Raw genomic sequence first — 15,187 nt, 5'->3', positions numbered from 1 at the left:
TCGTAATTTCATCCCAATGGAAATAGAAAGCCGGCCACAACGGTTCACCGGATGTGTTGATGCATCATTCACACACATACACGGCTAACTGTGCTGCAGGTAATGCACTTTCTTCACTACAGCCTTGATGAGTAGCTAATGTGATTCAATATTTCACGGTCAGCTTTGCGGCAGCAGTGTTGGATGAACGAGGCCCTACCGTATAGCGGCATTTTCCCGCAAATCAGTCGTACAAAACGGTATTAAATCAATCGCATCGCATATAATTAATGAACACGGGACGTTTGTTCGTGGCTGCTATTCGGCGCCCGTTTGTTTCTTACCCGCCCAAAGGTAAATTAACAAATTTCAAGGGGCGTATGTATTGTTTTCCTTTGCCCCGTATGTGCTAATTTATGGGCAAAGTCGTTGGACATGCGGCATTAGGCAGCCTCAAACGCGCCCGTACACTTTCTTCACACACCGGCCCATCTGTAATTGGGTTATCAATCACGCATCTTTAATGCTTGATTCAGGCACCCGCCGGTTGAGTCCGTTTCCCCTTGCCGCAAACGTAAGGGAGTGAAAAACGTTCGTCAAAATCGAATTACGAAGAAGCACACATATGGCGAGAGAGGGTAGTTTTTTTTAGCACCAGGAACAGTAACAGTTTATCTGGACTGGCCCAAATAAGCGGCAAGCTTCCGTAAAGGATTATTTGCTAAACGAACGCAGCAGCAGCAATTGGAGCGCAACAAAAAGGGGATGAAACGATCGTGGAGTTTAGAGAAAAGATCAAACTGGTTTTATTTTAAATAATCCGCCAGATGGCGACACTATCGTATCAGTGATTCTTAGGAAGTACAGGCAGTCCCCGAGATACGCTGTTATTAGGCTATCCGGTATAATCCGCGATAGATTCGCGGCTCACGAATTTCCACGTATGACAAATCCTGGAGCAATATCGTATATACTTCAATGGTAAGAGTCGACTTCCTACTCTGCTCTTTAATAAATCAATTTTCAAATGGCTTTTAGAATAAAAAATTAAAAACAAATTTTCAATATGAAAATGGATGGTATATTAAAGCAATTTTTGTCAAAATTTTGTACTAAAAACTAATTCAGCTGTGAAATTAAAAAAAAAATGAGTATTTCCGAATCCGAGTATAAGAGGAAACGTGCGTCTCGGGGACTGCCTGTCTATGTCTACTAAGTAACATGTGTTTGAAGTTTAGGTAGATGACAATGCAGCGAAAATCTCAATTCCCTTAATCAAGTTCTTGAGTTCTGAGTAATTTCTACTGCTCCAGTTGATTTCGTCCTTGTGAGTTTTTTTTGTTATCTACCTCGACTTACCAGACGCAACCGCACGAAACGTATCCAATATAGGTAAGAATGATAGTGTTTCGCAATGGCTGCCACACCCTGCCCATAGCGTCCACGATGGGATGAAGAGAAAGCGCATCCATCCACGTGTATGCCGGCCGTACGGTACCCCAAAGACGAACGGGACGCTCGCCGTACCTCACCCAGAAGGCCGCCCGGAAACGTCCAACACTTGCCCATGTGCACATGTCCAGCAACGCGTCGCGTACGGCTACCGCCGTATACAAGAAAGCGCAAGGAAAATCTGTACCGGTTTCGTTTAATTACTGCTATGTGTTACTTTTTCCCCCTGCTGCTGCTGCTCATTCGTGGAATCATCTCATAAAGTATATGTGGCTTCGGTTCGGCACCACAAATGGACCGCACTGGTGGCAGTGTTTTATTATTAGTGGCTGCTACACGCCGATGCAGTTGCGTAGTTGTGGCGTGTGGCGGTATCTTCGCGGCCGGAGGCTTTGTGAAGGAACGGTACCGGTCGTTGGTAGCCACGAGGATGAAGGGCACAAGCAAAAAAAAAAAGGAGGCTATATGCTTCTTTCTTCGCATGGTCGGGTTTTGACGAGAAGAGTCGGGAGGAGAGACAGAAAAAAAAAACATCAAACACACATACACAACGCAAACGCAAGCGCATTTGGGAAAGCGAGCTATCTCTCGTGGGTTGGTTGGTAAATGAAAGCTAATCGTAGCGCAGCATTATCATGCCAGAGTGCCAGCCACATCTCGACCAAATGGTACATGTTGTGTACTGCGCGGTGGAATAAATTGAATCAAGTTAATTCGCGGGCATTGAAATGGAAATTTGCAGGAAAATAGAAAGTACGGGTACGGTTGTGGTTGGATGCAAACAATTGCAGGAAGATGAATAAGTTAGCTGATAGGTTTGATTGTGTGCCTTGACCTGGGCGATATGTGAAGTTTACGATGACAATTTCAAGATGAAGATGGGTCCATGTGCTTAATCGTTCCCTTCTGCTTCTCGCACCAAAAGTGAGCCCCTTTTCTTACGTGTGTTTTCCCCTTTTTCCCCATTTCGCAGAATGTCCACTGTGATGCACCGTTGGTCGATTCGGCAGCACTGCCACTGGAGCACAGAGCCGTCTACGGTCCGCCTGCACCATCACCAGTATACGGTACGCCTGGTTTGCTGAGTGGCGGCGGAGGTAGCGGTGGCCTGCTCGGTGGCGGCGGCGGTGGCGGCGGCGGAGACGACCCGTGGCCACTGTCCGCCTCGAACGACAGCCCGCAGATCAAGCATCTGCAGGTGCAGTGCGAAAAGACGCACATGCGCGTCAACATCGAGTTCGACCGTCCGTTCTACGGTATGATCTTCTCGAAGGGTTTCTACAGCGATCCGCACTGTGTGCATCTGAAACCGGGCACCGGCCATCTGAGCGCCACGTTCGAGATCTTCCTGAACAGCTGCGGTATGTCCAGCTCGGCCAACCACAATGCGGCGAGCTTCGGTGGTCCGACACCGTCCGGTAGCTACGTCGAGAACACGATCATCATCCAGTACGATCCGTACGTACAGGAGGTTTGGGATCAGGTACGTGTGTGTGTGTGAGCCGGCATTCGTCACCGTCACAACGCTAACGCATATTGTTTTGATTTTAGGCCCGTAAACTTCGCTGCACCTGGTACGACTTCTACGAAAAGGCGGTCACCTTCCGTCCGTTCCAGGTGGATATGCTGCACGCCGTTACGGCTAACTTCTTGGGCGACAATCTCCAGTGCTGGATGCAGATCCAGGTTGGCAAGGGACCATGGGCGTCCGAGGTATCGGGCATCGTGAAGATCGGTCAAACGATGACGATGGTGCTGGCGATCAAGGATGATGAGAACAAGTTCGACATGCTGGTGCGCAACTGCGTTGCCCACGATGGCAAGCGGGCCCCGATACAGTTGGTCGATCAGCACGGTTGCGTGGTGCGGCCTAAGATTATGAGCAAGTTCCAGAAGATAAAGAACTTCGGCCCGTCCGCATCGGTCGTATCGTTTGCCTACTTCCAGGCGTTCAAGTTCCCCGACTCGATGAACGTACACTTCCAGTGCGTGATCCAGGTCTGCCGGTATAACTGCCCCGAGCCCAAGTGTGCCGGCGGTGACTACGGACTGCCGGCGTTGACCGGTAACGGCATCTCGGGCGAGTACGGTGCACCGGGAGCACTGAGCGGCGAATATGGACCACCGCATCTGTCCGAGTACGGCGTACCACCGGCGGCCTATCCCGATCCTCGCCATCCTTCCGACGCATCCGGTGCGTACTCGGAGAACCAGGACAGTGTGGTGCCGGCACCGCAAGCCCAAACATCTGCCAACTCGGCCGAGAACAAATCGGACGGCCCGGTGAACGCGAACGATCGCATCGAATCCCAGGCACAGTCATCGAACCCAACGTCGAACGATATTCACGACCACATCAACATGCCGCCGCCACCACCGCCAGGCCAGACGTCGTACGTTACCGTAACCAAGCAGAAGAAGGACGACGGACTGTCGGGTGAGAACAGCGGCAATCTGGTCAGCTTGGGCGGTCGGCCACGGTCGGTCGAGGGGCTGGATGATCTGCGCGGTGTGCGCCGGCGACGGGACACGATGTCCGTGGTGATCCGGCCACGTATCTACAAGCGCGACGCCCAGGAAATGACGGACGTCAACACGGAGCGCATCATCCAGGTGGTGGCACCGGGCGACGTTAACTTTGCGCTAAACAGCGCGTCCGGCAACGAGACGGTCGTGATCCAGTCCCAGCGCACCGTCGATCCGGAAACGATCTGTATGTCGGTGCCGAGCTTTGTCGGTGGGTTGGTGATGTTGCTGCTGGTGCTGGCCGTCGCATCCCTAGTCGCTGCGTTCCTGTTTGTGCGCGTGCGACACTTCGACCGGAAAGGTACGTCCGCCAGTCGCCGACCGCACTTTGTACTGTCCGAACTGTGGACTTAGACGTGCCGCTCTGTTAAGCTCGATATCTTATCGTTCGTCTACTGTTTTCTTTTCTTTCTTTCATCTCACGCCATGGTCCATTCTGATGCACCCTTCAACCATTTCCCTGGGGACATGACAACACCATGGCACCTATCTACGCACCGCTACGAAAACTCTACCACTTTACACACCACCATTTGCAACCACCACAGCCAATCCTTTCTCCGGACACTAACGTGACAACTTACCGTGGGTCGTCCTCGTGCCTGAAAAAAAAAAAAAAAACACTCGATCAAGAAGTGAAGCTGACGAGTGACAGCTGGGCACCGTACGACTTCTTGCGAGTGTGGGAAACCCCTTCCCTTCGGTTCTGTCTGCAAATCTCCACCCACGCCGGGCGCGCTTCATCTTCATATTGTAAACATCTTTCGGCACGGTTTGGCGCTCCGTCCGTGCCGGGTAGCCGTTGCAGACTAACTCTTCTGTTACCTGAGCACAACCATCATCTAGCATCCATTACATTACATCCAATAGACAGACTTCGAAGTTGGGATCCGATACATGCTTTATCTACATGCAGTGTAGCAAAATCCTGCTTCCGAGTGGGAAGATTCGCGCTAGTGCTTAGTACAGCAAACGAGGGACCCAATCAAATGTACGAAACGAGCTCTAGTAAACACTCCTTCCGCAGTATCGCACCGTTGCGAAGAGGGGCGAAGCGATTGTTCCCACAAGAGCTTCGAGCAGACACTAACCCACCCATCCAACATCCATCCTTCTAATCTAGCTCAAAAACCGTCTAACACCTCACAGATCATCGTCAATTTCCTTGTGCGCGTCCTTGGAGCGCACTGCTAACACGAGTTGCCCTGTTAATTTATTACGATTATTATTATTATTATATTATTATCGATTTGGGTACTGCTACCATCCGGCGAGAAACGAAACGAAGTCGTCCCTCATTCCTCTCATTTCCATTCCATTCTTTTCGCGTTAAGTGTACGATACCAAACGAATGTGTATTACCATACCACCAACAGTTAATTTATTGATTCCCCTGATGTCCCATACCCCACCGCCCCGCAGTTTGTGGTGGTGGCCATCCTGCACATCTCGCATTCTGACAACCCCCTAATCCGGTATTCGGTATTCCCATCGGCATCACTCCACGCCACGGTTTGTCGTGAGCAGTGATTTCTGCTTGCAAAAAAAAAAGCACGGAGTAGAGAAGAAAGATCACAACGCAACTCTTACCTTGACAGGGCAAGGGCATTAGCAGGCAGAAGTATGATGCTCACACACACCGGACACCCCAGAGCAGTCAGTGGAGTAGGGCAACAAGAAGTCATCCTTGCCTAATTTCCCAAGGAGCTCTATTCCTTGTTGCCGTACCGTGGCGTGCTGCTAGTTTGTAATGGCGCTTATTATTTGTAGTTATCATCCTCATCTTATTCATTCGGCGAGAATGGCGCCCACATTGGTGTCCTTGCGCATGGTCCGTTTGGTTAGGTTGGGGTTGGCGAATTCGTTCGCAAGAACGTCGTTTCGTCTCGTCCATACCGTTACCTCCCGTTAGGCAAGATTCACTCAGGGCGACCCCGGTGCTGGGAGCAAACCACAAGGACATCGATCTGGCCCGCCCATTCGACCTTATGAAGGACGTGTATCTTTGCTTCAAAAGAATATTTATTTATTCCCCTTAATTTGCTACTTACTTTTCTTAGTCACCACGTTCCTTTTTTTTCTCGTGCAGCACCAAGGCAACGGTCTGTTTTCACACACGCACACACGTGTTCTATTGCGTGTTCGATCGCTTTTCCTCTCCACCCCGTTGTTAACGGACGGTTTCATTTTTTAAATTTGATTGCTATGTGTTTTTTTTTCTTTGGAGTTCCACTCCCGCTCTCCCGAACCGTCATTTTCTTAAAAAAAAATAACTCATGCACAAATGCAGACAAAGGCAGGGCTTTTTGTGTGTGGTTTTGTTTTAAATTTTTTTACCACTGATCGGTTGTCACCACTAGTCTTAACGGAGACGTCCGGTTTTTCAGTGCAGGAATTTAAACATTGGCATAACCTCAAACGTTCCCTTTGTGCTGCTGATGCAACCGAGTACGGTTGCGACCGGATGCTGCGCAACCGCAGCAGGGATTCACGCAACGAGCACGAGCATACTAGAATTGTAATAGGTTTAGGATGGATTAAACTGTAAGCTTCCGGTAATAACGTAACGAATACGAATCGAAGTAGCTATCCCGCTGTACGCATATTTTGGTGATTGTGGTTGATAACAGTATTGTTTTTTGTTTGTGTTTTGTGTTTGTGCTCTAAATGCTTCCTCTCCCCCCCCACCAATTTTTGGCGATAGGGACGTTAATGGTAAGGCGTAAAGATCGCACCCCGACGCGATGTGGTGCGAAGAAAAGCGACTGATGTTTGGGGGCGAGAAACACAAAAAAAAGTTAAGGGAGACGATAAAAGGAAACACGTTTGTAAAATGTATTACAGAGAGAATAACGGTCAACAGTTAAGGTTAGGGAAGAATTGTTTATTGTTTTGTTTTCTTGCTAGGAATGTGTATCATTTTGTTTGGTTGTTTTTCCCCCATTTTTTGACAAATTCCCACTTCCCTCTCTCTCTCTCGTAAATCTAGTGGAACCAGGCAGTAAAAACAGGTGTGTGTTGTTGTGTATTGTAAACTTGTGAAACCAGTTTATCGAAACGTAGTTGCGGTACTACACTTCCTTTGCAAATAACAGCGACGTGGATATTATTGTAAATATTTATTGAAAAGAAAGATAGTTGAAGAAAATAAAGTGATTAGTAATGAATGATAGTGTACGGTTGCTATTACTACTTTTTTCTTTCCTGTGTTTACCTCCAGCGATATCACAAAACATTATGGGAAGTATGATATTGTATAGCATTATTGTCGATAGAACAAAAAAAATAGATTTGTCAAACTAGATTGGTCGAGAAAATAGCACGATCGTGAATGATTTTACATAATGGGCTATTAGAGAATAGCGTTTCAGCAATTCGATCGATTGAAATAAAGAAATAAAATCAGACACAAACATTACTTACTTAGCAGGCGCTACGCTTGGTCTGCTGCAGTAGTCTCTAAACCACTCACGGCCGAGTCCTACCAGTCCTGCCCACTTGTCCTACACCTGGATGATAGCCTGCCAATCCACTTATCCTGGCCATTCAGGCGGACGCATCAACGCTATCACTCCATCTCTGCTTTGACGATAGACGACCTAAAAGGACGTAACATCGGAGCATGGCGAGTCTAATCCGCTGTACGACAATCAGTTCGTCTTACAGCTCATAGAGCTCGTCATTGAAGCGGCTCCTCCATTGTCCTTCGACACATACGGGGCCAAAAATCCTTCAGAGCATCTTCCTCTCGACCGCGGCTAATGGGGTTTCGTTAGATTAGGACAAATTGTATGTCTTAGAGGCGTTTCCGAGAACTGGAACTATATAAGTTCTATACAGCCGCAGCTTCGTTCATCGCGACAGGTGTTTTGAGCGGATGAGATCTTTGGCTCAACATACGTGAAATTTGGGACGACTGCAAACTTCAATACAACAGCCGCAATATGAAAAAACATAAAATAATAAGACGTATATCCTGAATAACACACAACGTTTCGGTTTCTACACATTGTCGACGTAATCTTTTCAAATGCAGCAAACCAGCAATGCACAAAAAATCCACGAAATTCCAGTGCATATGGAATAAAGCTAAGGCTGAACCAGCCTAAGGAATCAGGAAATCATCGTTCTCATTAAGATCGATGAGATTTAATCATTTCAAAATACTAAAAGAATTTAATACTACTTCAACGAATTATTCAAATTGCCATTTCTTTGCTGCCTGATCGTTTGTACTAAAATGTTCTAAAATGTATGCACAAAAGGAAAATCTTGAGAGCAATTTGGCTTTTTCAACTCTTTTGCCAAATACTCCACAAAATTATCACGTTAATTGAGTTCTTGTTAATAACAATCAACCAGGAAGCAGGAAGCAAGGATTACAAAACAACACTATTTTGGATATATAATCTGGAACAAATAAAATGATTGTATGCAAGTTACGGTTGGATTATTTCATCAATCTTCTTTTGAATACTCTAAAATAGAAACCTACTCAAATTAAGAATAATTTATATACTAATTTATATATCTAACAATGTAAACAAACAAATCATTGCATAATATGTTGTTTCTATCGTTATTTTTACACGCACCAACTTCGAAACAATGCAAATTTTGATTATTGATCAGCATAATTAAGCACTGCGTCAAGCAACAAACCCTGCCGACAGCGTGAAATACCAAGTATTGAACTCGATCTTATAGACAACTGCTCCCATGTTTACAAACTTTCCCGTCTGTGCGGCTATTGCAGTTGCAACCCATGCAATGCCAACAAACGTGAAATAAACAAGCCGTAAATAAGGTACTTTCTTACCCACATGTACTTAACCAAACATCTAATTTATGCAATTTTTACCGAAAGAATCGATAAATTTGTTAAATTTGTTAACGATTCCACATCATCAGCGTTGTTTTGCTTTTTTTGTTTATGTTATCAAAGAAATAATTTACCTTGCAGCAGCTTGTTTGATCGACACATTAAGTTTGTATCCTGGGCATGGCTCTTTTGATATCCGGGCCTTGTCACGAGCGGGACACGGATAAACGGGACGGATTGTGTACATTCGTTCGTCCAGACTCGAGTGCAACACAATTATGGTGTACCATTTTTTCTTGGAATAACATAGCGGGCGCCTGCTGTTGCGAATAAATTACGGTTTGTGGAATCTACCTGCAAGTCATAAAGAATCGGTTATTGTAATTTAGTTGATTGTGAATGCTAAAATTCAGGCAATGGTGTGAATAACAGTTTGTTGAAGAGGTTTGTTTTGCAAAGGGCAGAACACCTACCATTCATACCATTCGCTCTAATTATGCTCCAAAGCTGTGGAACATATTTTACCCACCAGAAAGGTAAACAATTAGAAAGAAAAAACCTTCTGTACTCAGTGCGGATAAAGAAAAACTAGTTTTTCTACGCTCTTGTGTCACTGTACACACACTAGTGAGATGTACAAAAATGTGGACGAATCCATGAAGAAAAGTGTTGTGTGAATTTTATATGCTCAACGGATGGGAATAAGGAAAAAAGTCATAGGAGAAGAGATAGATCAACGAGAGCTTAAATAAAATTCAATTTAATGCAAAGAGACGGCTTCCGCACGCAATTTGACAGTGACCGAAGAAATGAAAAAAAAAAAACAAGGAAAAGGAAAATGCACCTTTTACCTTACTGTGTTGTGGATACTAATTATCGACGGTGTGTGGTACAAATAGAACGGGGAGCATAAACAAACGCGATGACAGATGGCGATGTGCAATAGTGGAGGCGAATACATCCTCGACCATCCCCCAGATGCAGTGGCGGTGCATGCTCTGCTGTGAAAAGTTTTCACACCTCCCGGCGGCTCGGAAAAGATACCTTCCGCGGTGTGTTTGCGCGCGCGTGTGTGTGTGCGCACGAATGAAAATCTTTGCTGCTAGTGTGTGCGCGAGTGTGTATGTAAGAGGTCTTGAAAAAGTGTAACTAAACAGGAACAGCAAGAAGTGGTGGATAGGGGTGAAAAGCGAACGGGCCGAGTGCCAAGTGGTGGTGGATACCCGTGAATGAAAGCTATGCTGGCCCAGAAACACGAACAGAAACAGTGAAACAACACAACACTCACCATAACAATGTCGACGGTGGTGGTAGTCGTTCCGTTGCTGCTGTTGTGCTGTGTCGTCTAGTAGTGTTTTGCGGTGTTTCTTTACTATTTAACAATATCCTGGTGGGAGTTAATTCCGGTAAAATTTACAACATGAAACCAACGTTGGCTAGATTTGTTTTCTTACTTCTACGCTGTGTTGTAAAAGATTGCCCAAAAGCTACATTACATGTGGTAAAGTGAAGAAACGAAGTGTCGTTGTGGGTCACCACCTTCGGAAAAGGAATGATTCTGCGTTCCGCAATAGTGCTACCCATATTGTTACACTTCCTAGAAACAACATAACAAAAATGGTTTCCTACTTTTTGGCGCGTGGGAAGCACAATGACTTTCCTGCTGAAACCTCCTCGCCGTGAGCATGAATGTTTTTGTTGCAAGCTGTGTAAATTATTTTCACACAAGAAAGAGAACCACAACAGTTACCATGGCTGTACGTTGGAACGAGAAAGTCTGTGCTCGAGTTAACCTAGCCAGTGAAAGGCATCCTACAGTCGATGGTACTGATTCAAATGCTTCTCATCATTCTTGCCCAGTGAGTACGGTCATCTCACCACTGACGAGTGAGCCGGGCTGTTAGTAAGCGGGGTGAAACCTTACGCAAAGGAACAGCCATGGTAACTAGGTTACATTTGTAGCCTACCTCCCGATGCAAAGGAACTGTATTTCACACCTTGAAAGATTCCCCAAATAGCAAAGCAAAGAATACACCGTGTGTTGCTGAAGGTTTAGTTGTCACCTGCATTGTACATTACCCTAACTTAGAGCAAATGGCAAAGCCTCTGCCTCACGGTGGTATAATGTTTCACAGTTCTATCATGTTGTTTGCTCATGGGAAAACTAAACCTTTTGGGCATGCCCTACAAATATGGCACCCTTTTGCTTGTTGTTGCTGGTACAGTGAACCCCACTCTTTCCGGATATGTTTGTTTCTTCTCGTTTGCTTGCCTTACCAGCGAGAATGAGGTTGTCATACCTCAGCATTGATTGATTTCATTCATAAAGCAAAACCCGCACGGTATATTATAAACAAACATGCATAGCGATATTTGTTTGTTTTGGTTTTACTTCCTATGTAAAGATGGTGATGTTTTGCTTCCTCAGTGCTTCACGGCTTTATTATAAACCGCGTCCGGTCAAGGCAGGGTATCGCGCAGTCAGTCAGTATGCACCAAAACACGGATTAATAACAAAAGGAATTCCCATTTCGTTTCGATTATTACCCAATCAGCTGTATCAGCGCGTTTTGACAGCAGAGACGGCGGCGTCGTCCATTCGCATCGAGTGCGTAAATGAATCGGTGTGCGTGAGCGTGAGAAAGCGCACGAGTGGTGCACAATAGCAAAAGGTGCTTCGTATCGTGCGGGTGTGTGTGTGTGTGTATGTGGACGGGATTTGTGGCAATGTGATGATGTTGTGTTTGCTCTGACCTTTTCCCACTTCCCTTCACTGCGTTGCAAAGCCCGTGAAGTGCTGACTCCCATAAGGTTGCAAACAAGCTGGGTCCGTTCCCAATTCCACCAAGTGTGTTGCGGAATAATCCCACAAGGTAGTGTGGCGGGTGATTGTAACGATCTCGGCTTCTCGTCAGTTTAAGTTGATAGCAGAAATTAAAATAAAGTTTTTAAAATATACTCACAAAACCACCCTCCTTATACAAAAAAGCACCCGTATTGGTTCGCCGTGCCGAGGATCATTCAGGACAGCTCTACTGTGGTGCTACAACGACCAACGAATGGTAGTGCGTGTGTAAAGTCTGCGAGGTCAATTCGACGTTTTCGCTTGATTGTTTCGCTGCAAACGACAAAGTGGACGACATTCACCGACGGCCGCCACCGCTAGTGGACCAGGACGAAACCAGTTCCGCGGTCGATGGTAAGCATTAATAATCGCTTTTTGATCAACTAATGAAATGTAGGAAACGAATTTTCGGTGGCTTTTGAGCAATAGAAAGTTTACTAACAGTTTCAAGGTTGTTTGCGACCAGCAGTTGATTGAAGAGAACGTATTGATGTCCTAATATCCTATTTTTTTATTTAAAGTATTCATTTCATTAGATTGAAATAATATATGTTAAAGGTTATTTTACTATAAAAAGCGAAAACAATCGACAATTGTTATATACAATGGGGTGCTTATATACAAATGGGTGAATTGTTATTCACCCATTTTAGTATTCTCTTCATGAAACTTAGTATTTTTGACCTAACGTAAGAGTGAGTTGGACGTTTTCACATCATAAAGTCAGCTCTGTCGTACCCGGCTTGTATCATTCTTGTGACGTGACTTGGGGAATAGGATTAATCCATCTCCGAGACATTCCTTACTCGACTTCAAATTCGTTATTGCAGTTGTCTACAGGAAAACGATACTGAATAACAGATGTTTATTGCTTCTCAAAGGTTGAATGTGGCCTCGAATGTGCAGAGACTCTCCGGATTCGACTCCGCATTTGATTACAGATTAATCTGAAGCACTGAGTTCGACTCAGGACTGTTTTTTGGGGTGAATCAAATAGTTTAATGCCGGATTTCTTCGGATTTCTCATCACTTCTGCTTATTGTTCAGTTTAATGTAAATGCTTCGTTTTCACCCGAATGTTCGTCGAAGCATATGCTGCATAAACCCTTCTTAACCATGTGATGATGTTGTTCCATCTGTTAATCATAAACTTCTTAAAACCATGGACTTATTGGTAGTCTTGGGACATAAGGTTTTGTGCATTTGTTTGTAGTACGAAAGTTCCGCCTTCCAATTTTTTTAGAACTTCACTGCATAAAATCATGTGGTGCTGCGGACTCGACCACTTCAATCAGTTCCTGTTGGATATTGAACTTACAAATATTCATGACATGAAATTTAGACATGCAACAAAACTTCAAATCTTTGCTAAAATTTACCACTTGTGTAAAATGTTTTTTTTTTATTTCCTCTTCTGTGAAGCGTTGAAATTATCTTGTAAAGTTAATCGCGATCATTATGGTTGGGGATTATAGTTGGTCAAGAAGATCACTCAAAGCAATAATCGTATCGCAACTATCCGTGACTTTCTAAACCTCCACTCGTACGTATTGCTTCACTTTATTTAAAATATTGTGCATATTCATTCCCGGGCAATGACTTTTGCCAACATTTCACTCTCGCATGTGCACCGTCCGGCACATTTTCACACCTCGCAACAGCGCAAACCCATCCGATTGCACGGAAGATTAAACGTTTCTGCACCCCCAACTGGTGATAAATTTCAATTACCCGGACGAAATTGAATGCAATTTGCCACCGGCTGATCGTTCCAATGCATGGGTGTAAATGTGGGAAATTTGAAAGTGATGGGTAGCCACAATAGCCCACAAAAACCCAATCCACGGTCTCATCGAAGCTTCACCGATCAGGCCCAATCATAGATTTGCTAAGGTTTTTGGGATAGAGGGGGAAAAAAACAATTTCCTTGGAAGGAACTAACCTCCCAAAGTGGGGTGTAAAACATTGATGAAAATGTGATCAAGCCTGGTGAGTGGGAAGGAGCAGCTAAAGTACGTTCAGTGCGCCACACGCTCATTACCATCGTTCACGTTCGTCGTGCACCTGGGACGATTATTGCAGGTGTGAAGAAGTGCTTCCCACCCTCCGTTGCTTATAGCTTACTTTCGTCTTTTGCCATGCAAATTCACTTTTCCGCCCGTTACCAATCAATTTACCAGTTAAAGCTCCCGGGTACGCGTGGACCAGATTTGATAGGTGGGCAAAACGGTTTGCCACGCGCCACGATGATAGCAGAATGAATTTAAAAGTTAAACCCTTTTTTCCAATCACTGACACTCACTTCGCACTTCTTCAGCGGAAAAGAAATGTTCGTACGCCCCTGTTACGTTACATGGTGCGAGGATCGAGGATCAGATCGTCTCTTCCCATCCCGATGCCACATAATAGATAATGAATGGATGCATTAAACCACGACATTACGTACGAACGCACTGGACGGAAAAGGCTTTATTTGTTTGCGACGGTGAGCTGTTTGTGGAAGCATTTGCATACGCTGTGGCAAACCGTTCCGTGCGGTATTTTATCGAACCGGATGAGGTGGTGATTGCATGGGCGTAAAAGTATGCGGTACGGTAGTGTAAGGAACGCACGTTGAAAGGACCAAAATGGAATGGAACGAGCGTAGGTAACAACAGCGGCGCAACACTTCCGCGGTAGGAATCGTGGCGGTCCGTTCGGAATAGTGGAACAAATTTTGCGTGACTTCGATCGAAATGGAGATTCGCTCCGCAATCGATTGCTTTCTTTTATTTACATCTTCATTACTGGCTCACGGTGTCAGGCGGTGGTATGGCGGTATGATAATCAGCACAATCCATCGCACGGCGGACATTCTGTTCCCGATAAACCATTCCGTGCGTGCAATGTGTTTTGTGCGGCATTGGAATGTACGGTAGCTGTGAGTTCCTTCTTTTTTTTTAAAAAAAGACCAATTTCTGGTTTATTCATATTGATTAATTGCTCGGTACAACTAGGCAACTTTTAGGCCAGTCACTTGTTATTAAATGAATCGACACTTTTCCTTCGCTTGGTACTAGCTTAATCTAGTGAAAAACGGCGACTTTCAGCCTGCATAGTTGTGTTTTTTCTTTATTTTGAACTATTTTCTTTTTTAAACCTCAAGCACAACCTTTCCTTCCCATCGCTTCTCGCAAACCAAAATATGTTAAAACCGTCAAGTGGGTATTTAACGATAATGCGATTGGTATTTGCTTTCAGTGTTGGTTGGAGACACGCTTGTGGGATTTATCATTTGTAAACAAAATAAATGCAAAACCAAACATGCCAACGGTGAGCAGGCAAAATTTGAGTCGTAAATGGATTTGATTCTTATCGCTTTAATAAATGATAAGACGGGTAAATGCTTGATCAACACTTATCATGCCCGGAGCAGTCGGGAACCAACCGAAAGGGTGCGAAATGGTAGTAACTTGGCGTTTTATAGTACGAGAAATATTATTTAAAAGCATATCATTATTCCATTAACCTTTCTACCCATAGTTTTCTCACTGCACGAAGTTTTACACACACACACACGCACT

At 45.0% G+C, this 15,187-nt stretch overlaps 1 protein-coding gene across 1 annotated transcript in view; it reads left to right on the top strand.

Moving 5' to 3' along the window:
* LOC128717875 (cuticlin-4) overlaps positions 1-4,528 on the top strand; it is a 62,596-nt gene extending 58,068 nt beyond the window's left edge. The window contains exons 2-4 of the mRNA XM_053811548.1: positions 2,405-2,914; positions 2,983-4,258; positions 4,506-4,528. Of these exons, the coding sequence (XP_053667523.1) occupies positions 2,405-2,914; positions 2,983-4,258; positions 4,506-4,528 (1,809 nt within the window). The remainder of the gene's footprint in view (positions 1-2,404; positions 2,915-2,982; positions 4,259-4,505) is intronic.
* Positions 4,529-15,187: the final 10,659 nt, after the last annotated feature.

The sequence above is a fragment of the Anopheles marshallii genome, chromosome 2 (assembly GCF_943734725.1).
Source record: "Anopheles marshallii chromosome 2, idAnoMarsDA_429_01, whole genome shotgun sequence".
Lineage (NCBI taxonomy): Eukaryota > Metazoa > Arthropoda > Insecta > Diptera > Culicidae > Anopheles > Anopheles marshallii.
Note: the sequence above shows the minus strand (reverse complement) of the source record. Positions and strands in the feature narration are given on the sequence as shown.